The sequence below is a fragment of the Tamandua tetradactyla genome, chromosome 21, assembly GCF_023851605.1.
Source record: "Tamandua tetradactyla isolate mTamTet1 chromosome 21, mTamTet1.pri, whole genome shotgun sequence".
In the NCBI taxonomy this organism is placed as follows: Eukaryota; Metazoa; Chordata; class Mammalia; order Pilosa; family Myrmecophagidae; genus Tamandua; species Tamandua tetradactyla.
Genome location: NC_135347.1, coordinates 60,394,586 through 60,418,914, shown reverse-complemented (window position 1 = coordinate 60,418,914; position 24,329 = coordinate 60,394,586). Strand labels below are relative to the sequence as shown.

Sequence of the window (24,329 nt, the reverse complement as noted above, 5' to 3'; positions counted from 1 at the left end):
AGTCGTTCCCTGAGGATTCTTAACTACAAAGTCAGCCCTCATGCTTCTTCGGGGCCCTAATTTATACTTCTTATGTAGACCAAAATATACCAAACTGAGAACTCTGTTTAAAGTGATCTTGAATTGACAGTGCCATCAGGACTCTAGGAAAAGTAAACACAGAGCAAAAAGAAGGCAAATGAAAAGTTTACATATTATATGATTCCATTTATATAAAATTCTAGAAAATGCAAACTACTCTGGAGTAAGAGGAACCATGTCAATAGTTGCCTGGGGACTCGGGGTGCAGAGTGGGGAAAGACAGGAGGGCAGGATTACAAAGGAGTAGGAGAAACTTGAGGGTCTTACAGAGAAGTCCATTATACTGACTATAAGGAATTCATGGACATACATACATTTGTCAAATCCACTCAAACTGTCAACTTTAAATAAGAACGGTGTATTGTATAAAAAGAATACCTTAACAAAGCTGTAAAAAAAGAAACTTAATGAAGTTAAAGAGTAGTTAGACAAAAGTGAAGCAAAATTAGTGAATTGAAAGGTAGATCTAGAAGAAATTACCCAGAATGCAGGAAAGGTAAACAGAGATGGGACGTGTGAAAGAGGAGTTGAGAGATACAGAAGACAGAATGTGATGGTTTAAAATACACCTAATTAAATTTTCAAAAGAAGTTAATAAAGAGAATGGGGAAAGGTAATACATGATTAAATAATGGCTAAGAATTTTTTAGAATTCATAAAAGATATGGTTTCTCAAATTCAAGAAACATATGCATTCAAATCAAATAAGTAAAATTAAACTTACACCATTGTAATGCATGAAGATTGAGAAGCTCTTAAAAGTAGTTAGAAGAAAAAAATAGATTACTTACAAAGGAAAAACAATTATACCAACAGGTGTTTTCTCAATAGGAGCAATGGAAACCATAAGGCAGTAGAATAATATATTCAAAGTGTTGAGAATAAATATTATTAACCTAGAATCAGATGCCTTGCAAAACTATCATTCAAGAATAAAGAAAGTATTTTAGACAAACAAAAAATGAGAGAATTTATCAGCAACAAACACTCACTAAAGGGTATTTCTAAAGGATGGATTTTAGGAGGAAGAAAAATGACCCTAAAATAAGACTTGAGATGTTAAGAGAGAATTGATGAGTACATAAATTGGTGGAAATGTGGGCAAATCAGGGGAAACTGACTATTTAAACATCTCACTTGTGTGTCTGGGTTTTTTTAAAAGGATAAAACTTTAAAGTTGGATAACAGTATATGTGGGGTGTGTGTGTGTGTGTATGTGTGTTTTTTAATAGGATAAAACTTTAAAGTTGGATAACAGTATATGTGGTGTGTGTGTGTGTGTGTGTGTGTGTGTGTGTGTGTGTGTGTGTATGTGTGTGGAGACTTCAAGTGTTCCAAAGGATAGTAGAATGTGGTTAACATTAAAATTTAAGTTAAATAAGCATGTTAAAAGTTACAGGGCAATCACCTCTAAAAGAGTGGAAGCTGAGTATAAAATTTCCAGAAAATATAAAACAAAAAACAAGGACAAAACAAACCCTTCATCAATTCAAAGAAAGTAAGAAGGAAACGAAAAAACAGGAGAGATGGGAGAAATCATAAAGTGATAGGATAGGAATCAATCCAAATGTATCAGTAATCACAAAATAACATGTAAATAAAGACTCAACTTTCTAGTTAAAGAGTGTCAATTAGACTGGTTTTTAAAATACAAAATATAGCTGTATAGAACATAGGGACACAAAATAATTGAAAATAAATGAATGGAAAAAATATACTAGGCAAACAGTAGCCACCGCAGCTGTATCACTCAAGACACAATAGACTTAAAGGCAAAAAGCATTATTTTCACAGATCAGGTGGGTCATTACATTATGATCAACAATTCATTTTTCTGGGAAGATAACCTCTACCAAGTAACACAGATTCAAAGTACATAAAATTCTCTGACAGAAAATGGATATCTCCTTAAGTGTCGCAAAAACCTCTAGTAGAGAGATACTAGAAAAGAAACCTCTTATAAGAGATGAATCTCTAGGTCAAAATTGTGATGAGGAGGTCACTAAAGGAAAAACAGATCCACTATCGAATCCTGAGAGCCTTAGGTGAGACACTATTAGATGACTTCAGTTTTTCATAATTTCCAGGTAACTGTACATCATTGCACTCATTCAGTCAACACTAAGCTCCTCGTTCTGGGCTTAAGGCTATCTGCGTACCTTATACTTCATCTAAGTTACGTAACAAAGGACAAGAATCAAGTTATTATTGCACTTCCTAGAGGAAGGGATTTTGGAAAACAGGTTGAAACTTTGTTTTCCACATTTTTTTTTTTTTTTTTTTTTTTTTTTAAAGACAGAGAGAAGGAAGGAAGGATAGAAGGAAGGAAGGAAGGAAGAAAGGGAAACATTTTTAAACATTTTCTTGTTTTATTGTATTCTGTTTCTCCGTTTTTGTTACATGGGCTGGGGCCGGGAATCGAACCGAGGTCCTCCGGCATAGCAGGCAAGCACTTTGCCCGCTGAGCCACCGCGGCCCGCCCCTGTTTTCCACATTTTAAAAGAAAAATATTGGCAGGTGACATATGCAGAGAAGTAACAGAAAGAAGTAGCGAAAACTATTAAGAAACCAATTTGGATATAGATTTTTTAGATTTCTTTCCATTTGTCTGTCACCAGAGGCTTTAAAACAAATGGACCCAGGGCGGCGTGACGGTTCAGTGGCAGAGTTCTCGTCTGCCATGCCAGAGACCTGGAGACCCGGGTTTGATACCTGGAGCCTGCCCATGCAAAAAAAAAAAAGACCCAATAAAGGAAAAATGTGAAAGGAAACTTTGTATACATTTATACAAGGAAAATGAGACTTATGATGCCATGTACAGATCAGACCCATCTCCAGAGCAGCCAGCATGTGGTTCCCATGAAAGACAGCCTGCCGTTCTGAAACTGCTGGGTACCCAGAAAAGCCATGTCCTCTAATCCTCATTCAATACTGCTGGGTGGAATCTTTTTTACTGTTTCCATGGAGATGCGACCCACCCAATTGTGGGTCATGACTTTTGATTAGATGGTTTCCATGGAGCTGTGTCCCCCTCCATTCCAGGTGGGGTTGTTTACTGGAGCCCTTGAAGAGGGAACCATTTTGGAAAAAGCTTCAGCACTGGCAGTGCCAATAGTACCGACAAAGCCCACACAGCCAGAGAGAGATCTCTGGAGATGCAGAAGGAAAACGCCCCCAGGGCAGCCTTATGAAATGAGGAGAGAAAGCTAGCAGACATGGTCATGTGCCCTCCCAGCTGAGAGAGGGGTCCAGAAGCCAGAGACCTAGCAGACACCAGCCACTGCCGTCCCAGCTGACAGTTCCGGACGGCATAGCCTTTCTTGAAAGAAGATAATCTCTTGCTGGTCCTCAATTTGGATATGTTTACAGCCTTAGAACTAAAAATTCGCAATTTAATAAATTCCCTTTTTAAAAGCCATTCTGTTTCTGGCATATTGCATTCGGGCAGCTTTAGCAAACTGAAACTGCTAGTAAATGAACAGATGTCACAGAGATGAAATATCAAACTGTCAGAAGTTAGGAAAGTAGACTTCAAAAATCTCCATCAGGCCTTAACAAAGGACTTGAAAAATTACTGCCACAAGCCAAAGGCCTCCACAGCTGAAATGACACAGCGAGAGCAAACCTCGGCTAACGGGAGAAGTATCGGTATGGGATGGCCACAGTGCTCAGTTTCTACCTGAATTCAAGTGGGTTAATAGCATAATGCTCTCTTTGGAGTCCTAAAGGGTGTTCTTAAAACACACACACACACACACACACACACACACCCCAGTAACCCAAGCCAAAAGGTACCACTTTGTAGGCTTCATGCTCTGGTGACTCAGCACGCTTAAGGCAAAGGTCACATCTTTTCCTCTCATGGAGCACAGGGCTCTGAGCCTCCACCTAACATGCCTTTCTCCTGAGCCCAAATCACTATTCAGTAATTCTAAAGTTGATTCCATACCTCCCTGAAATAATCTGCACTTTTAGTTGAGGAATTTCAGAGACAATGCTTTAATATAATGTTTATTTTGGTCAAAGAGAAGGCCAGTATATAAACAAAGACTAAAATCTTCTCACTGAAGTTGGAAAGACTAAGAACTCCTAGACCGATGCCTTATCAAAACAAAATATCAAAATATCAACCGCAGTGGATTAAAATGGCTTAAATACATAAATCCATGAGTTCATAATGATACCTAAAAAAACAAAACTTCACTGATCACTTTTGGAGCATGACTGCACCTTGGCATACCTTAATTGTTGGTTGAAGAGAAAATTTCTCACAGAAATTGTTTTAGCAAGGGTTCTCTACAGAAACCAAATCAGCAGGCAATATCTGCAGATGTAAAATTTATAAGAGTGTCTCCCATGATCGTGGGGATGTAGAGTCCAGGTCTGAAGGGCAGGCCACAAGCTGGCAACTCCAATGAAGCTCCTCAACGAACTCTCAGGAGAGGCTGGCTGTGCAACCACGTGGACGTAGGGTCCAAAATCCGCACGGCAGACCGTGAAGCTGCGACTCCAATGGAGGGTCTGGACGAACTCCACAGGAGAGGCTCACTGGATGAAGAAGGAAGGATTGTCTCTTCTGAATCTTCCTTAAAAGGCTTCCAGCGCTTAGACTGAGCATCACTCATTGCAGAGACACGCCCATTGGCTGATTACAAATGTATTCAGCTGTGGATGCAGCTGACGTGATCATGATTTAATTCTATGAAATGTCCTCATAGCAACAGACAGGCCAGCACTTGCCCAACCAGACCACTGAGCACCACCACCTGGCCAAGCTGACACAGGAGCCTAACCATGACAGAAATCTTTCAGGTAGTAAGTGAAGAAGAAATGATAGAATTAAAACAGCACCATTTTGCAGCCCCCAATGAAATAATGGATCTAAGCAATGATCATCAGCGGTCTTTAACATGACAGAGGAACCAACACATATTATATGCTTCCTACTGGCCAAAGTAAACAACACCTCCTGTGAATAATAATTCATGCCCAAAACAAACATGACAGAGGAGCCAACACATATTATATGCTTCCTACTGGCCAAAATAAACAACACCTCCTGTGAATAATTCATGCCCAAAACAAACAAGCAAAAACAAACCTCTTTATTTAACTGCCAGTTGAAAATGACACATGGAAGGTAGAACATGTTAAACAACATCATAAGGATGAAATCAGAAAATCCAGCAGGTGGGAAACCCTACAGGACAAAATACATGGTTTATTTAAATAAACTGCAAGAAAAAGGAGAAAGTGAGAGAGACCTGTAGATTAAGAAATATGAGCCATCTCAACAGATTGTAATGCCTGGACTTTATCGGATCCCTTTCAACAAATTGTAAATCAAAAATAACCTGTAAAATTTTATAAAGTCATCAGAAAAGTGAGTGGATGTTTAATGTTAAAGATTTGTTAATTTTTAGATATTAGAATGGTATTATACTCATGTTTTTAAAAGATCCTTATCTTTTAGAGGTACATATCAAAATATAGATAAAATGATCTAATAACTGAGAATTGTTAAATCTGGTGAGGGGGTAGGGGACTGATGAAACAACTGGTAAAGACTGGTAGAGAACTAATAACTGATAACTAAATGACAGTACCTGGGTATTCATTATACCATTCCTTATATTTTTGAATAGATTTCTATAATAAAAGATTTGAAAAGGAGAGAGGACATAGTAACTAATTGCATTGCATGGACCTTACTGGATCTTGTTTCAAATGACCCATTTAAAAAACATCTATATTGTGCTGCTACAGAAAGGAACAGTCATGAGGCATGCAGCGTTGGGAATGAACCTTTGTGACATTATGTGATGCAAAATAGGTCAGAAACAAACGAGCAAATTTTGTATGGTCTTTATTTTCATACAAGAAATTCAGAGCCTAGATTGTAAGCTTTTACAGAAGTCATAACTAGTCAGGAGCTGTAACTGTTATTTCTAGACTTTGAGAGGCTGGGCTATATATGTATAACCTGGTATCGCCCTGGAACTCTGGGCACCTGTGTACTAAGAATAGGAGTTCTATAGGTCTGAAGGGCAGCATTGCCACATACAACAACTGTTAAAGACATTGAAAAAGAGACCAGGCTTCAATAAGAACAAAGCCAAATGGGCCAGGACTAAGATAATTCAGATTATGGGGGTAAGAACGACATTGTCTGTACTTTAAAACTTTATCTACTTTATGAGTCCGAAGGAAGAGAGGTTTATTTTGTCCAAAACCTAAATTTTCTTTTTTTTTTTAATATAACAAAAAAACATTTAATCAAGTGAAAAATAATAAACTGAACAATGAACACTCAAAACAAAATATTTTCCATTAGAAACATGTTAAGATGAAAATGGGGTTCCATTACCATCTCACTGCAATTTTCTTATGTGTTACTAGTCTACATACCCCATGCTTTCTGTAATCATGCAGATATAAATGGAACTTTGAATGATTAAATAAATGAAAAGTCCGTTTACTGCAGAGAATCATTTCACAACGTAGCCAAACTGGATCTAGAGAACAAAATTATTCAAGAAATTCTCCATGTATTTAGGTTCATTCTAGAATCCAAGAACCTTAAGCTGCTCCTCCTTGACAATGCCAACCTCCAAGAGAAACTGGCAAATGTTTTCCCTTTGGTCACCTTGAAGCTGAATAACCTCTCCATATTCAGGATGTTCAATCACAGTACCATTACAAGCAAATTTCTTTTTGTACCATTACAAGCAAATTTCTTTTTGAAAGCTTTCACAAGTTTCTTTTTGTCATAATCATCTGCAATGCCCTGAACAGTAGTCACTGTTTTTCTGCCGTTCCGTTGCTGGATTCTTACATGAATGTAATCCTCAGTCCCTGCTGGGAGTGAGTCGTCATCCTTAGTTGCATCAGCAAAGGGGTGGAAAGATTGGAGGTTCTGGACAGTGGACATGCGACACTAGTGTGAGGCTGGTGAGAGGATAAAATTACTGCGGGGCCCACCCAGATCACCGTGTCAGAAGCCTGCCGTGACGAGAAAACAGAAATAAAGAAAGAATTGCTTTGCTCTGGGGTTGGGATTCGACGGAAGTGGCTACGGCGGAGGAAGAGGCGGCGGTGACTGTTGCTGGGAAGCCAGAGAAGAGGCGGCGCTGCGGCTTCTCCAAAACCTAAATTTTCTGTAGCATGTATCTACTCAGCCTGTCTGGATAGATCATTTAAACACTCTAAACACATGGAACCCAGAATGAGGATGAGGGCTTATAATCCCGTAGAGATTAGTGTAAGGCCTGCGTACATCCAGAGTATGTCGAGGAGATAATTACCCCTGACACTGTCTCAAACATTAGGGACTCCCAAGTCAACAGGCCAAGCCCTTGATCTGGAGGCTTCCTCTTGTGAAGCTTAGTAATGGAGTAGAGAAGGTAGGCCTACCAAAGAGTTACTTCCAGGGGACCTCTTTTGTTGCTCAGATGTGGCCTCTCTGTAAGCCCAACTCTGCAAGGAAAATCATTACCCTTCTCCATACATGGGACATGACATCCAGGGGCAAAAGTCTCCCTGGCAACGTGGGACATGACTTTCAGGGATGAGCCTGGCCCTGGTATCATGGGATCAACAATGCCATCCTGACCAAAAGGAGAAAAGAAGTATAACGAATAATTTATCAGTGGCTGAGAGAGTTCAAATAGAGTCAATAGGCTACTCTAGAGACAACTTTTATGCAAGCTTCAGCTAGATATTGCTATTTACCAAGGTTTGGCAACCCCCAACCAAACCCATTCCTGCCAACTCTGAAGAATACCTAGGGCCTTACCTGAGATTCTACAAAGGTTCTATGTACTATAGTTACTTTCCAGAAACTTACCCAGCCTCTCCAGAACATCAACTAGTTCCATCCCCATCCCATATTATCAAAAGCCCTTTCCAACATGAAGAAGTCAGAGTGGACACAGCCCAAATACCCCTAAAGATTGGGAGCAAGATCAAAGGAGAAAGTAAGAGTTATAATGGAGAAGATAGGATTTAACAAATGAGTATGACTGCTGAATCATTATACTGATATTTCTTTTCATCGCCAGTATCTTAGAGCAGCTAGAAGGAAAAACCTAAAATTGTGGAACTGTAACCCATACCAAACTCTGAAATCTCTTCTATAACTGATTGTTGCGGTGCACTTTGAAATTTACTGCTTTTTTTGTAAATGTTATTTTTCACAATAATAATAATATAAAGATTCAGTTAAAAGAAGTTTATAGGTTATCTTTAAGTAAAAACAAATTAGTATTGAATATTAAAATGAATTTCCCTCCGATAATTAACATATTTCTGAGAAAAAGACCTTGGAAATAAAGTTTAATTTGGCTATAAAACAGTGGCAAAATAAATTACTAAATATCAAAAAAAATTTTTTTAATGTATGAGACAATGTGGGATATTTGAATTTAACTAGATATTTGGGGACTATTCATATTCTAGGTGTGCTAATAGTAAAAAAAATTCTTATCTTTTAGAGACGTATTGAAATATTATTTATGGGTAAAGTGATGCTCTCTGGGATTTGATTCAAAGTAATCTAACGGATGGGGATAGGGAAATGGTAGAGGTAGAAATGAGAAAAGATTGACTATGAGCTGATTAATTGTTGTCAATGGGCAAAGAGGTTTCTTTGTGCCATTCTCTCTACTTCCATATATATTTTAAAGTTTCCACTATAAAACAATTAAAAAAGCAATTATGATGTTAGAAGTCTGGACGGCGGTTACCTGTGAAGAGGAGAGTAGGGTGGCGAGTAAGAGGGCCTCAACAAGGGCTTCCAGAGAGCTAAGAACGTCTTATTTCTTAGCCAGGTTTGTTTACTTTGCTACAGCTCATCAATCTCTACGTTATGATCTGTACAGTTGTCAGGACATATATCACACTGCAATAAAAAGGTATTTTCAAAGAGAGAAACCCACAGCGTTAATGCAAAGGGAAGCCCCTCTGCGGAATCTCAGGGCTGCAACCATCACTGACCGAGGGGCTGAGCAGAAGACGACAGAACGCCGCAGGCCGCGGAGCACGTGCAGGAACTTGGCCCGTTTCCCCATCTCTAAAGCAGAAGTAACAGCAGCGACCTCAGCTGATGCTGGGGCCCTGGCGAGATGGTGTGCGGAGCCCCCGCTAGCGCTGAGTGTCCCCTGACCGAAGTCAGCACGCCTGCCTGCACACCTGCCTGCACACCTGCACGTGCACGAGCTGCAGCCAAGGTCTCCGAGGCAGCTAACCCTTCCCGTGACAGGGGCTAGACGGGCCTCCTGAACACTCCAGTCTCTAGAGACGGCCACTAAGACTTGGGGAGACACCCCTGGACCTCGTTTTCGGCAACGTCCCTCCGCAGCGGCTACCCGCTTGGAGGGAAATCACTCACAGGGAGCCGGCCACGCAGCACCAGCTTCCTTCCCTCCCACGGCACCTCCCGCCTCCAGCTGCCCAGGAAGGCCCAGGGCAGGGAAGGCCTCCCAGCGCCCCGCCCCGAGCAGCACGCCGGTGACGTCATGTCACGGCCCTCAGAATCAGGTCCCAGCATCCAATCACTGCGCCCCACGGGCGGAGACCGCCCCTCACATCCGGATCCCAGTATCTAATCACAGCGCCCCACGGGCGGACACCGCCCCTCACATCCGGATCCCAGTATCCAATCACAGCGCTCCACGGGCGGAGACCGTCCGGCAGACGGGCGGGCTGGGTCGAAGCGCCCCAGACCTGCGCAAAGCGTGGAGGTGGCTCCGGGGGAACCCCGGCCTGTGTCCCGCCGAGCCGCACTGCCACCCCCGGCCGGCCTACAGTGGCAGGTGCGCCTCTCCGCACTCCTCGGCCTCACTTCTCGTGGCCAGCGCGAGCGCAGAGGTCCAAAAGCATCAGGAAACCACGTAGCCTCCCCGGGAGCAAGGGGCGCCGCTTGGTTCTGAAGAGCAGGCCCCGACCTGCGGCTCGGGTGGGCGCGGGGCCCGTGGGGCGCCTCCTCTGCCTGCAGCAGGCCTGGGTTCCGCACGGCTCTTACACACTGGGCGCCATCACGAGCCGGGGGAAATGACCTGCCTACTTCTGAGGCAACCTGCCGTGTCCGGCGCCGCCGTCAACCCTGAGTCACAGGACAGAGCCGAGGCCAGGTAGCCAAAGGCCGGCACAGCTGGGTTCAACCCACCTGCCTGCCTGGGGGGCGCAGGTCATTCCACCTCACACCAGTGAGGAAGGTCAGAGCACGGGGGCCGCGGGGCCCGCTGCGAGGGTGCAGAAGGGAAGCGCAGCTCTAGCTGGACAGGGACGCAGGAGCTGCAGAGCGGACAGCCGGCGCGCTGGCAGGGACGAGCCGGGAAGTAGTAGCTAGCGCTGCCTTCCAGGGAGACGTCGTCTCACCAGAGGGAAAGATGCGGGACACTTCTGTGCCCCAGATGATCAGGCTCATTCTTCGGCAAGCTTCTGCCCACTCAGGTATCCACGACGATGTCCCCCTGAATTTACTGCCAAATAACAGAACTGCCTATACCCAACACTTAAGTGACAGAAACAGTGGTCTCCTTGTCTCCTCACCTTTCCTTCATCCACAGGCACGTGTTGACAATAAGCCTTCCCGGAATTCATCATCCCTTCTCTGTTCATGCATAACATATTACTTATAATTCATACATGGCACATTAAACTGGCCTTGAAATTTAACTAGAGTCCATAAAAGTCCCATCACTTGTAATGACTCCAAAAGGCGACATTTTAAAACATGTGTGGGTATTTTTTATTGTCACGAACACTGGAGGGCATTACTGGCACTTAGTGGGCAGAAGACAGGGAAATTAGATGACCCGCAGTGCTTGAGACTCTCCTACACATAAGCACATTATCTTGTTGAGAGCCAGGGTTCTTGGTATGGAGAAAAGATAGAAATGTGGAACTGAGGAAGGCAAGGAAGAACCCTATGGGAATGAACTGGAATTGGAGATACTGATGTGAACTAAACATTTCTAAAAAAGATATATGTATGTATACATGCAAGTATGTGCATATTTGTGTGTTTATGTGCGTGTGCACTCTCTAATAATGGGCCAAGAAACAAAGATTCCACGGGAGCAATGAGGACACCTAGTGCCCAGATCTAGTTTTTTTTAAATCATTCTTCATGAAAAGAAACAAGGACTCCACAGAGAAATAGCTTATTCTAGGGTTGGGGAAGACAAGAGATAAGATGAGCAAAAAAGAGTGAGAAGAAATGGAAGCCAGACTGAAAGGGCTCCTGCTAGCCAAGTCTGGGATCATTTGACCACCAAAAAAAATAAAGAATGGTAATGAATCATTGTTCTAGTTTGCTAGCTGCCAGAAGGCAATATACCAGAAACGGAATGGCTTTTAAAAAGGGGAATTTAATAAGTTGCTAATTTACAGTTCTAAGGCCGAGAAAATGTCCCAATTAAAACAAGTCTTTAGAAATGCCCAATCAAAGGCATCCACGGAAAGATACTTTCATTCAAGAAGGCCGATGAAGTTCAGGGTTTCTATCTCAACTGGGACAGCACATGGAAAGCACAGAGTTTCTCTCTCAGCTGGAAGGACACTTGGCGAACATGGCATCATCTGCTAACTTTCTCTCCTGGCTTCTGGTTTCATGAAGCTCTCCGGGAGGCATTTTCCTTCTTCATATCCAAAGGTCGCTGGCTGATGGACTCTGCTTCGTGATGTTGCAGCATTCTCTGTTCTTTCTGAATCTCCCACTCTCCAAAACATTTCCTCTTTTATAGGACTCCAATAAACCAATCAACCCCCCCCAAAGGGTGGAGACATGTCGCCACCTAATCCAGTTTAACAACCACTCTTGACTAAATTACATCATCCAGGGAGATGACCTGATTACAACTTCAAACATACAGTATTGAATAGGGACTACTCCACCTTTATGAAATGGGATTTTGATCAAAACATGGCTTTTCTAGGGGGCATACTTCCTTTCAAACCAGCACAATCATTAAAAAAAAAAAAGAAAATGGAATCCACAAATCTAAAAGACCACATGTATCTATAAACAGATACAGAAAAAGGAAGAAATGGGAAAAGGGAAGACTCTTGCACACAGGAAAATGCTAAGTGCTAACCACGTGGAGAGCCTGCTAGAGCTGGAAAGCTATCACTTCATCATAGTGAAGATTGATTCAGGCAAGAAGTTATCTACGGATGCCTAATCTAGGGGTAAACTTTTGGTGAGGCACATGATATTTGCAAGGTATAAAGTGTCTTTCCCCACCGACTGCCTATTAGTCACAAGGGAGAAAAATAGTAACTAAACAGGAGAAGCAGACACACATGCTAGGTGATGAAAGCGAACATCACCAGTGACGTCATATGGACACCCCGAGAAGGACAAAGCACCACTAACAGTATTCTGGCTGGGGAAGCATAACTTCAACATAATCATGATGAAACAGCAGACAAACCCAAAAAGAAGAACATCTTATTAAAAAGGGGACCTCATTCTTTTAAAAATATCAATGTAATGACAAAGAAAGCATGAGAACCGTTTCCAACTGAAGGATACTAAAGAGACATGGTGACTAACTGTAGTACATAAGCCCAAAGAAGGGAGAATGCTATAGAAGACATTATTGGGTCCAATGACAAAAATGGGTAGTAGATTAAAGCATCTTATCAACATGAGTCCCAGACAAGTCCAGAACCCAGCAGAACAATCGCCATTAGATTTCAAAATCAAGTCATTTACGGAGCTATGGATCTAACCTCTGGATCAGTGGCACAGCAGCCCCACCCTTCCCAAGTGGACAGCGACCATGCTCTCCCCAATACTGGGGTGAAGGTCCCAGGCTTTCTGATATCACGATGGTGTCCAGACCCTGTGCAAGCACCAGAACCTCACCATCTCCATGCACTCGGACGGCAAGACTCTCCCTGAACCACAGGATGTAAGGACCAAAGTCTCCGAGTACTGCAGATGCACATCCGAGAGCAGACCCGTCCTTCCCAAGGAGATCTTTCAGTCCAGACTTTTGCTTCCACAGTTCTCCCTTGAAGTCATTATTTCTTCAATTCATCCTTTCACTGTTCCTTTCAGTTCAGGCAGGCAGTGGCTCTGCTCATACAAATTTTGCAAACCCTTGCCAGCTTTGCATGCAGCTCAAGCATATCTTAAACCGTTAGACAATAGAACTTTCCACAGTTTGTTCCTGGATAACTGCATTTCCAACCCTGACTTCCCCTGAAATGGCTGACTGGATCCATGTTCAGCCATATCCTCTTTAGCAAAGGGTTGCTCAGTTAAACCCTCACAAGGAGCCCTATCCTCCAGGGATTCAGAGTACACCATCCAGACAGGCTCAGACTTTTCCAAACTGATTTCTGGGTTTTTTTGTGCTGAAGAGTTCAGTTCTCAGCTGATCCCTTTCCTCCCACATCTTCCTGTAAACTATAAGGAGAAGCCAGGCTGCACCTTCTCACTTAGCTTGGAATTCTCAGCTAAACATTTAGCTTCATCGCCTTCAAGTTTCACTTTCCGTCCAAGATGACAACACAATTTTGCCAACTTTTCTGCCACTTAATAACAAGGATCACCTTTCTTCCAATTTCCAGTGGCAGTCCTCATTTCCTTCTAAGGTCTTACTAGAAATAACTTTAATGTCTTTACTTCTACCAATATTCTGTTCATGATGAATTATGTATTCTCTAAAATGATACAGACTTTCTCTACAGCTCTCACTAATTAAATGCAATTTTATTGAGATACATTCATATACCATATAATCATCCAAAATGTACAATCAATGATTCACAGTATCATCATATAGTAAATTCATCACAATTTTTGAACATTTTCATTACTCCAAAATCTCATTCATTTTTAAGCCCTTACAATTCTTCTAGCCTTTACCCATTACCCAATTTTAAAGCTGCCTCTACATTTTTTTTTGTTTGTAATAGCAGCATCCTACTTTCTGGTACCAAAAACTATTTTAGTTTCCTAGCAGCTGAAATAAATATCAAAAAAGGGACTTGGCTTAACAACAGCAGTGTATTAGCTCCTGGTTTCAAAGTTAGAAGGCTTGCAGCCTCTTGGGGTCAATATCTTCTGGCTGCCACAAGCCTTTGGGTTCCTTGGCTTTTCTGTCACATGGCAATGCACGTGGCTCTGTCTTTCCTCCTTTCTCCTCTGGGTTCCACTGACTCCCAGCCTCTGGCTTTTCCTCATGGCTTCTCTCTCTAACTTTCATTCTGCTTAAAAAGGACTCCAGTAATCCAATTAAAGCCCAGCCTGTTTCAGCGGGGCCACACCTTAACCAAGCAACACCTGGAAGAGATCTTATTTACAATGGGTCCACATTCCCTAGACCAACATGTCCAATCTGGGGTGCACAAATAAATCCACTGCACTAAACTTGACAACAGCTGTGGCTGTACCACAGAAAACCACTATCTCAGGTATCTATTCTGGTCTGTTTCAGGGGTAAAGGGCTATGATGCATACAACAAACTCTCAAATGGTTTAAAAAAGCACGTATGTATATAAAACAGATACGCTCTTTATATTATTTGTGTAAGTTTAAAATTATTTCCAAATAAAAACTGACCCCAGATACCATTCCATTTGTGGCATGGCAGAGATCCACATTATTTAAAAAACTGTGTCTAATTAATTGAACTAACTCCATTTACAAGTGAACACAAAGTATTTTCCTTTTGCCTAATTTGAAAATAAGCTGAGTTTTCCATAACAGCAAATGAGGAATTGAGGGAAGAAAGCACTCTGATTCATTCAAAATCTCACCAAAGAGTTGTTCATCATCTTGTAAATAAAATCAGGTAATGATAATGCCCCTCCTCGTGTTTAAATGCAGCAGGACACATTCTGGCTATGTGCATTTATCTGTCATGCTCACAGTGAGGCCACTTTAACTGCAAGCATCTAGCCACTTCATGGTGCTTCTTGGGTAGCCTGAATCAAGCATTTACTTATATATCGAAATAAATGTTATTATTGAAAGTTACTTTCCTTTTATTTCACCTTTGTATCATGGTTAGGGAATTATGTATGGATAATTTGAAAGTGGTATTATCTCACATAACCCATTTAGAGAGATAGTTGGCTCTCTAACTTTACGTATGAGTTTTTACATAACCCATAAATTACATTTAAAGATAATAAATGGGTGTTATAAGATATCCGTGATGTAAAGGCTATGCTGGGTCTTTTATGGTTTCTTATGGAGAAGCTGTGATTACTCATCTTCAGCAACTCCACAGCTCTGCTTCAGCAGGCCCTGAGTCCCAGGGCTTTCAAACAGACTACAGTCTTGAAGTCCCATTATCAGGGGAGAAAATAATTATTTCTTTGAGCCCTCCACCAAGTCAGCCATTTCAGACAGCTAGAAAATAATGTCCCCTTGGATTTAAGGGAAGAAACCATAAACAGGGAGTTTCTTATTATCTCAAATAAGCCCCCTAAAAGTGAAAGAAATCTGGGGGAAAATATTAGATCCCCACTGGAATAGATCCAAAATGACATCAGTCCCACAAAACAATTATCACTCACTTTTCTAATGTCCCAATATCATACGTATTAAAGGGCAGGCAAAACCAAAAGTTTGAAGTATGTACATTTTTACAAAGTGCTTATAGAGTGAGTGTTTTCCTTTAGAGCTTGGTTTTTTTACAAAAGAAATACTATCTTTCTAATATGGCATAGGGGACAGGGAAAGGACACAATTAGGAGCCTAATGCCTAGGAAAATGTTAGCCAACTATCTCTCTAAATGGCTTATGTGAGATAATACCACTTTCAAATCTATCAGCTTAAAATAAAGAAGAATCAAAGAGATCTGAGGAACAGAGGAGGAATTAAAGGATAAAGAGATTGCCAATAAAAGATGATGAAAAATAAATATATTTTTCCCTGCAAATAATACAAAAGAGACAGACTGCATGAAAACTAACTATATGATAAAATGGACTAAAAATAAGAAAGGAAAAGAACTGTCTACATATCTTAGGGAGACTAATCATGAAGGCAAAGATGAAATAATAGAAATCTGCAGGGCAGTGAAAATTATTTTCTGCTGGTTTTTTTTTTTTTTTTTGCATGGGCAGGCACGGGGAATCAAACCCAGGTCTCCGGCATGGCAGGCGAGAACTCTGCCCCTGAGCCACCATGGGGCGCACCCTGGAAATGATTTTGTCATGTATGAAACAGCACCCTAATTCTTTCTGAGACCTATCATGTACTTATCACCATAAACATCACTTCATACATAGATCACATGAATACATGATCATAAACATATGGATGAGCGAAAATTACACACATAATAAACAACCAGGGGTACCTACCAAGATGACAATGGTCTTTTTCTCTTGCCTCCCATTTGCTGCTGTCCACATATGCTGCGGAAAGCAGGCATCTTTTCCCTAGGAGAAAGACAATGATCTCAAAAACATGGCTTCACAACAGGCTCATTTTACGTATCTGGTTTGTTAAGCATATCTTTGTCATATACTCAACCTACTAAATTACGTACTTTAGACACTCTAGTAAGACACTGCAATTAATAATGCATAGTTGACAATTTAGTTCACAAGAAGATGTATTCAATCTCTAACAAGTAGAAGATGTAGAAAAATTGTGGAAATTTTTTACAATATTTTATGGCTAAAAATGCTATTAATTTTGTTCCTAAAACTTTAAGGCTAAGAATCACCTGTTTCCACTAAAGTTTAGCCTATATCAGCCCTAAAATTCCTTCTGAGAACCCAAAACACTTACTGAGCTGTTGTATGACACATTATTCAAATGCTTTATAATCATTAGGCCTAAAAACATTTTCATATGACTTGGATCACCATATTTACCCCTATTTCACATAAAGCAAAAAGTACTATCTTACGTAGTGCCCCAGTGGCAAACCAGGGAAATGCAACCAGCCCAATGTGAGGTAGCACATAAAATGGGCTCAGCTCCATTACCAGCAATGGGGAGGATGCTCAATAAACACAAGTTCAATGAATGAAGGAGAATGTAGGGCAACTTCATCAAAAACTTAGAACTTTTAGGCTTCAAAGACACCATCAAGAAGTGAAAAGACAACCTATAGATTGGGAGAAAATGTCTACAAATAATATATCTGCTAAGGGATTTGTATCCAGGATTTATAAAGAATTCTTTACAACTCAAAAATAAAATGTCTAATAACCCAACTGAAAAAAATTGCCAAAAGATCTGAATAATATTTCTCCAAAGAAGATATACAAATGGTCAATAAGCACATGAAAAAATGCTTAACATCATTAGTCATTAGAGAAATGCAAATCAGAACCACAAGGAGATACAATGTCACACTACTGGATGGCCACAATGGAAAGGCAGTAACAGCTGTGGGTGAGCGTGTAGAAAACCTGGAACTCTTACAGAATGCCGACTGACAATGTAAAACAGTACAGTCGCTTGAACGCTATGGCAGTTTCCCAAAATGTTATATATGGACTTACCATATGAACCAGCAATTCCATTCCTATATATATAGGTAAGAGGTAAGAGAAAGAAACATGTACCAAAACAGAAACGTGTACATAACATGTTCATAGCAGCATTACTCAAATAGCCCAAAAGTGGAACATCAACTGGAAGGGATTAACAAAATGTAGCATATCCATGCTATGGAATATTTTTTGGCAATAAAAAGGAACACAGTACCAATACATGTCACAACATGGATGAACCCTGAAATCATTACACTAATGGTAAAACTGTACACTAATTGTAAAATTCCATTATATGGAATGTCAGAGTAGGCAAATCTATAGAGAGAATGTAGGTCAGTGGTTACCAAAGGCTGGGGGAGGAAGGGGGTTGGGAGATAGATGGAGGATGCTAATGAGGGCAGGCCTTCTTCCTGGGGTGGTGAAAATGTCCTAAAATCGACTGTGGTGATGGCTGCACAACTCTGTGAATACACAACTCACTCAACTGTAGACTTTAAAGGAGTAAACTGTGTGGTATGCAAATTATATCTCAATAAAGCTGTTTAAAAAAAAGGAAAAAAAAGGATGAATGGCAGGGTAATATCTAGAGGGCAAACCAGGTCACAAACACAACAAAAGTAGATGGGATGTTTTTGTTTGTTTGTTTGTTTGTTTTTTATATATATTTTCGTATTTTTTATTTTTATTTTTTCTCTATATTATCATTTTATTTCTTTTTCTGTTGTCTTGCTATTTCTTTTTCTAAATTGATGCAAATGTACCAAGAAATGATGATCATACATCTATGTGATGATATTAAGAATTACTGATTGCATATGTAGAATGGAATGATTTCTAAATGTTGTTAGTTAATTTTTTTAATTAATAAAAAAAAAGTAGATGGGATGGGGGTTGTATTAAGCACAATATTAGTAGGCTAATATTATTCTCTATCCACCTTTCAATTAAAATAAACCTAAAATACAGACACACCTGAGTGGGTTTATACATAAACTAATCCCTCCTCTACCTTACGCAAGATTAGACCTTTACTAGAATGTCTAAATTTGAAGTCTAAAATTTAAACAATGATATAATAATATAAAAAGCTTAAGACAGTAACTAAGACCATTTCAAAAGGGGAACTAAGAAATTAAAGAGTAACTATTAAAACATACCCACATTTCAATGGACTGGCAATTAAAAAAAAATAGATGTTTGAAATTAGAATGTATTTTTCATAGAAATGATGTAAATTGTTAGGAATATTCCTAGTCCTGCCAAGAAGGGTGAAGCAAAGGCTGCTGGCATTACTCTAGGTGTAAAGCTGCGGTGCAGATAAAGGAACACCAAGACTGGGGTAAGGAGACCCGAGTTGAGTTTAAGTTTTACCACCGTTAGAAAACTTCAGCTCCCGTTGATGCAAATCTAGGCACTGAACTAGGTGATATTTAAGGCACTTGCATGGTCTGATAGTCTCTGACACCAAAAAGCATAGCTCATTCATAATATATATAAAAGATAACCCATTCATACTTATGGCAGCATTTCTACGTCAGCTGAGTTCCAAGTTCTAAAACCGGGTAGTGCCCGCCTTTCTGTGGGGAACAAGGGCTGCTCTTCTCTTCTGAACATCAACTGAGAAAAGGACTGGTAAGCTATATCCCAGGACACCAGTGACTTACTCTCTATATCTTCAAAAAAGACTTCTCTAAACTAGCAAAAAAAATCACCCCCTCTATATTCTGAAATCAGAAAACGTAGTGCTTAAGAGTTCTGAACTGGGTGAGACGAAAAAGCAGGGGAGGTAATGGAGGGGAAAGACAGGAGTCCCAGAATGTGCAGCTGTTCAAGGGGACCACATGAACTAAAAATAAAGTCGGATTAGTAAATTTACAAAAGGCAAGCCCAGCAAACTTCATATATATGAACATTTTACTGTTTGTTTTAAAATGGAGTAACTAGCCTGAAACTCAGAGGGGCCAGCCTCTCCAAAGGTATCGGTTAATTCCATCCCCCCATCCTATATTGTCGACACCCCTTTCTGCATGAAAAAGTGAGAATGAGCATGGCCCAAAGATTCCTAAAGACTGGGAGAAAGATCAAAGGAGAAGGAGGAATTATAACAGAAGACAGGATTTAACAAATGAGTATGACTGCTGAATCATACTGATATTTTTAGTTTCCAGTGTCTTGGAGCAGCTGGAAGGAAAAATCTGAAATTGTGGAACTGTAACCCAAACCAGACTCTGAAATCAATTCCATAACTACTCATCAAAATGTACTTTGAAGTGTATTGCTTTTTTGTATATCCTATATTTCACAATAAAAAAAACATTAAAAAGGGTGGTACAAAGGTGGCTCAGTGGCAAGAATTCTCGCCTGCAGAGCTGGAGACCGGGGTTCAATTCCCGGAGCCTGCCCATGCAAAAAAAATAGGATGGAACCAGTAATCATTCTCCACTCCACTGAGGGTAGAACAAAAGGATACGGGTACAAGGATAAAGAATTTAAATCTGGCAAACAGAAAGATGTGCTAATGCCAATCTCCAGAACCTCTGACTATGAGGTTACACGGCAAAGGGGAATTTATATTGCTTATCATCAGATCATAAAATCGGGTGAGTATCCTGCATTATCCAGGTTGGCCCAATGTAATCACAAGGGTCCTGAAAAGTGGAAAAGAGAGGCAGGAAGGTCAGTGATGTGAGAAGACGCTCAGGTTGGCTTTGAGGATGGAGACGAAGAACCATGAACAAGGAACGCGGAGCAGCTCTCCTGAAACCACCACTGTCGCCTGGTGGGACCCTATGCTGGACTTCTGACCCTCAGAGCTACACACAATGGCAAAATGGAAACTCCAGATCCGCTTCTCAAACGTTAACATGCACACGAGGCTTACTAAAACGCAGATTCTGTATGGGCAGGACCAGAAACTCTGCACTTGAAACAAGTTCCAAGTGAAGACGGCGCTGCAGGGCCTCTGACGACATGTGGACAAGGCAAGGGATGGACTGCTATCAGCCCCACAGATCTAGGTCTGAGGCTGTTTAATCCCACTATAAATATACCATTCAGGACTGTGTATGAACTTTTCTTGAAACTCCTTCCTCTACATCCAGTCAGCTTTTGGGGTATATTCTCTAGAATCACTAGCCTCTAAAAAAAGAAGTATTTTCAACTTTTTTTTCTGAAAAGGTACATCCAAAGGCCAGAATTTCAGTGTTTGGCTCTATGTCCCTACTTATTTTATAGTCATTTTGGTCCTTGAGCAAACATTTTCTCTACCCAGAAGAAAACAGTGTGATTGTGAAAACAGACAGACTTCAAATCATGTCTGTATATTTGAATCCTTGTCTTAATAAAAGCTGTGAAAATTTGGACAACTTTATACAATATCTCAACTGTTTTCTTCATATTTAAAACTGGCAAACAATGCCCACCTTCAGCTGTGGTTTAAGTGAGGGCGTATATGGAGCACTTGGCCTGACAGGCACTGCAGCGGTGGGCATTAAGTAGAGGCCTAATAAATGTGATGCCTCTAGCCTCTTCATATACTTAAATCACTTTTTTTTGGTCCATCTCAATTAATTTTCCATTGACCCTCTTGATCATTTTAGCTGTCCTTCTTCATTATGTAAGGAGAACAGTAGAAGCACCAAGAATTTGATTTCTCAGGTATAATATTACCTATTATTTTTCCTCTCTTCTCCTGTAATGAATCAACATGTTCCATTGGTCCATCTAACATTCCCAAATCCTGAGCTGTCCACGCTCCCTCCCTCAGTCCCAGTTCCCAACCTCAAGACCTCTTCCACCTATGTATAATTTTCTGCAGTGATGGGAACGTTCAATTCTGAACTGTCCGAAAGGGTAGACACTAGCAGTATTTATCTACTGAGCACCTGAAATGTGGTTATGTAGCTAAGGAACCGAATTTTTAAATTTTCCTTAATTTCAACTTATTTAAACGTAAATGGCCACATGGAGTTAGCAGCTAACATACTGCCTAGCACAGGTGTAATCTGCCGTAAATTCAAAAGTTCAAACTTAGGACTGAAATGCCTAACTGGAAATTCTCTCAAACACCCTCACCAATTTATTATTCCCTTATTGAAATGGCTATCTCCAGGCGTTCCAAGCAGCCACGATGCACCCCTAGACCTCAGAGCCGGAAGGAGCCTTGCTGACAGCGAAAAGCACTGACCGACAAGAGGACTCAACACCTCCCGCGGTGCCGACGCCGCGCGCCCCTCGCCGGGCCGGCCGGTCACTGCCCAGTAAACGGTGACCAGGCGGGAGTGTGAGGCACGGAGCCGCCTTCTCACGGGCTTAGGGGAGCTGGGCCGGAAAGAGAAGCGCAGGCCTCCCAACACCGACTCCGCGTGTCGGCCCGTGGTCGCCGGGCCGGGCGGACTGGTCTCTGCGCCTCGCGACACCGCCCGTCCCGGCAGGTCTGGGCGACCTGTCCCCTCACCATCGGAGCACTAGACCTGACCGACCCGCCGCGCTCGCGGTCTACGCCGGACACCCCGGCAGGAAAGGTCAACCGAAGCTGTGCCCAAGGTCGTCGGGTCGGGCTGGATGAATAGGGGGACGCTCTTCCACCAAGTGGAGCCAGGGCCGGGCCAGGTGGGCGGGGAGGAGGGTGTCTGGGTGGGCGGTGGGGGGTCTAGGTGGAGGGTCTGGGGGGGTCTAGGTGGGCGGTGGGGGGTCTGGGTGGGCGGTGGGGGGTCTAGGTGAGGGGTCTGGGGGGTCTAGGTGGGCGGTGGGGGATTTAGGTGAGGGGTCTGGGGGAGTCTAGGTGGGCGATGGGGGGTCTGGGTGGGCGGTGGGGGGTCTAGGTGGGCAATGGGGGGTCTGGGTGGGCGGTGGGGGGTCTAGGTGAGGGGTCTGGGGGGTCTAGGTGGGCGATGGGGGGGTCTGGGTGGGCGGTGGGGGGTCTGGGGGGTCTAGGTGGGCGATGGGGGGTCTAGGTGGGCGGTGGGGGGTCTAGGTGGGCGGTGGGGGGTCTGGGTGGGCGGTGGGGGGTCTAGGTGAGGGGTCTGGGTGGGCGGTGGGGGGTCTCGGTCGGCGGTGGGGGGTCTTGGTGGGGGGGTCTGCCTGGCGCCCCCAGGACGCGCCGCCTCAGCGGGAGAACATTCCAGCCCCCAGGGTCCCACGGCCAGCAGAACCACGACGCCCAGCACTGCACCCGGACGCCACGCGGACGTGCCGCGGGCCCCGCGCCTCCCGGTCCCTGGGGGCTGCGCTCTCCCTCCAGGGAAGAGCCGGGCCGGACTCCCCTCCCCTTCCGTGCTACGCAGAAGTAGCGTCTCTAGAACTCAGGGCCGCGTCCTCTCCCCTCGAAAATCATGTGTTCTTCCACTCGAGAAAGTGAGTTCTCAGGAGCCGCAGAAACGGCCCGGCCACCAACCTGCCAAGGCGGCCCAGGGCGGAGCCGCCTTCCCCGCCAGCAGCATTAGTCCACGCCGCGCCGCGGGGGCCGCCATCTTGGAGCGCACCAACAACTGCTGGGGGGGACAGAGGAAGAGGCCGGAGCGGACACGCCTCCCCCGCTAGCCGCAGGCAGCGCCGACCCGCCCCGCGGGGGCCGCCATCTTGGAGCGCTCCAACGGGCCTGCTGCGTGGGGGAGCGGGAGGCGGAGCCGCCTTCCCCGGCCGCCGCAGTCCGTGCTGCACTGCGGGGGCCGCCATCTTGGAGCGCACCAACGGGCCTGCTGGGGAGGGGGCGGACAGAGGGGGAGTCCCACGCCCGCGCCCCTCCCGGCTTCCGGAGTTGGGGCGGCCCGGGGCGGCCGGTGGCGGCGTCTGGGCCCCGGGGCGGGCTCTGCTGCGGGCGTTGCGGGGTTCGCGGCGTCCGGGTCCCGCTGCCGGCGCTGCCCCTCGGAGGCACCCGCGGGCTCGGCCGAGCGGGCATGAGAAAGGGAGGGTGGGGCGAAGGGGCGTGCGGGCGGCCGTCAGCCGCGCGTGGGCAGCCGCCTGGGTCGTGGCGGCTCCGCGCCCGGGCCGTCCCTGCGTGTCGGCTCTGGCCCTCAGGCCCCGGCTTCGGGGACCCCGCTCTGCAGGCTCGGCCCGGTGCAAGGGATGAAATGGTGACGCAACAAAGTTACCCTTCTTACCCGCGTTGCCTTGGTCACCTGCGTACATGACATTGCTTCCTTTCGCCGCGCGGGTGAGAGCGGGCAGGAAACAGCGAGGTTGAGTGGGTTCCCCAGGGCCACACAGGAAACGAGTGCGGCGTCGGAGACGGCGCTGTGGCGGGACTGCCCGGCCGCACCTGTCCGCGCCTGCCGGTACTTGACCGCGCCTGCCCGCACCTGCCTGCTCCCGGCCGCACCTGTCGGCGCCTGTCCGCACCTGACCGCACCTCCCGCGCCCGGCCGCACCTGTCGGCGCCTGCCGGAGCCCGGCCGCACCTGCCTGAGCTTGCCCGCAGCTGCCCGAGCCAGGCCGCACCTGCAGCACGTTAGCAGCACGAGCGGCATCATTTGTCTTTGTAGCTGTTTTACTGGTGATTGCTTGGAAAAGTTCCGTTCCACTTCGCCTCAGGCGTAACCAAGCATCCTAAAGAAAAGGTGGTGCTACCGAGCTGTCTTGTGCGCCCAGCTGCGATCAGTGACTTCTGAAGTACTTTGAGGTCACCTCGTCTTACAGACGACAAACTGAATTCCCGAGGTTGCCCTGTAACTACACTGGCTTTCTTTTAGCTTCAAGAAGACTGTGATTCTATGCTATATACCTTTATAATGTGTGGAAGTTCATCATGCCTCAAACTGTCCTATC

The 24,329-nt window shown here is 43.9% G+C and overlaps 1 protein-coding gene and 1 pseudogene across 6 annotated transcripts in view; both read right to left on the bottom strand.

The window, feature by feature from the left end:
* The window catches only part of MRPS27 (mitochondrial ribosomal protein S27), a 121,890-nt gene extending 98,050 nt beyond the window's left edge, over window positions 1-23,840 (bottom strand). Inside the window, exons 1-2 of one of the 6 annotated variants that reach the window (XM_077139502.1) lie at window positions 23,666-23,840; window positions 16,416-16,493 (exon numbers count right to left, since the gene is read on the bottom strand). In XM_077139502.1, the coding sequence (XP_076995617.1) occupies window positions 16,416-16,493; window positions 23,666-23,693 (106 nt within the window). In that variant the 5' untranslated portion in view covers window positions 23,694-23,840. Of the gene's footprint in view, window positions 1-2,900; window positions 3,007-16,415; window positions 16,494-22,959; window positions 23,114-23,665 lie in introns of those variants that run through there. The other 5 variants (XM_077139506.1, XM_077139501.1, XM_077139505.1 and 2 more) reach the window with 5 other exon arrangements.
* On the bottom strand, window positions 3,170-8,329 carry LOC143665730 (eukaryotic translation initiation factor 1b pseudogene; annotated as a pseudogene).
* Window positions 23,841-24,329: the final 489 nt, after the last annotated feature.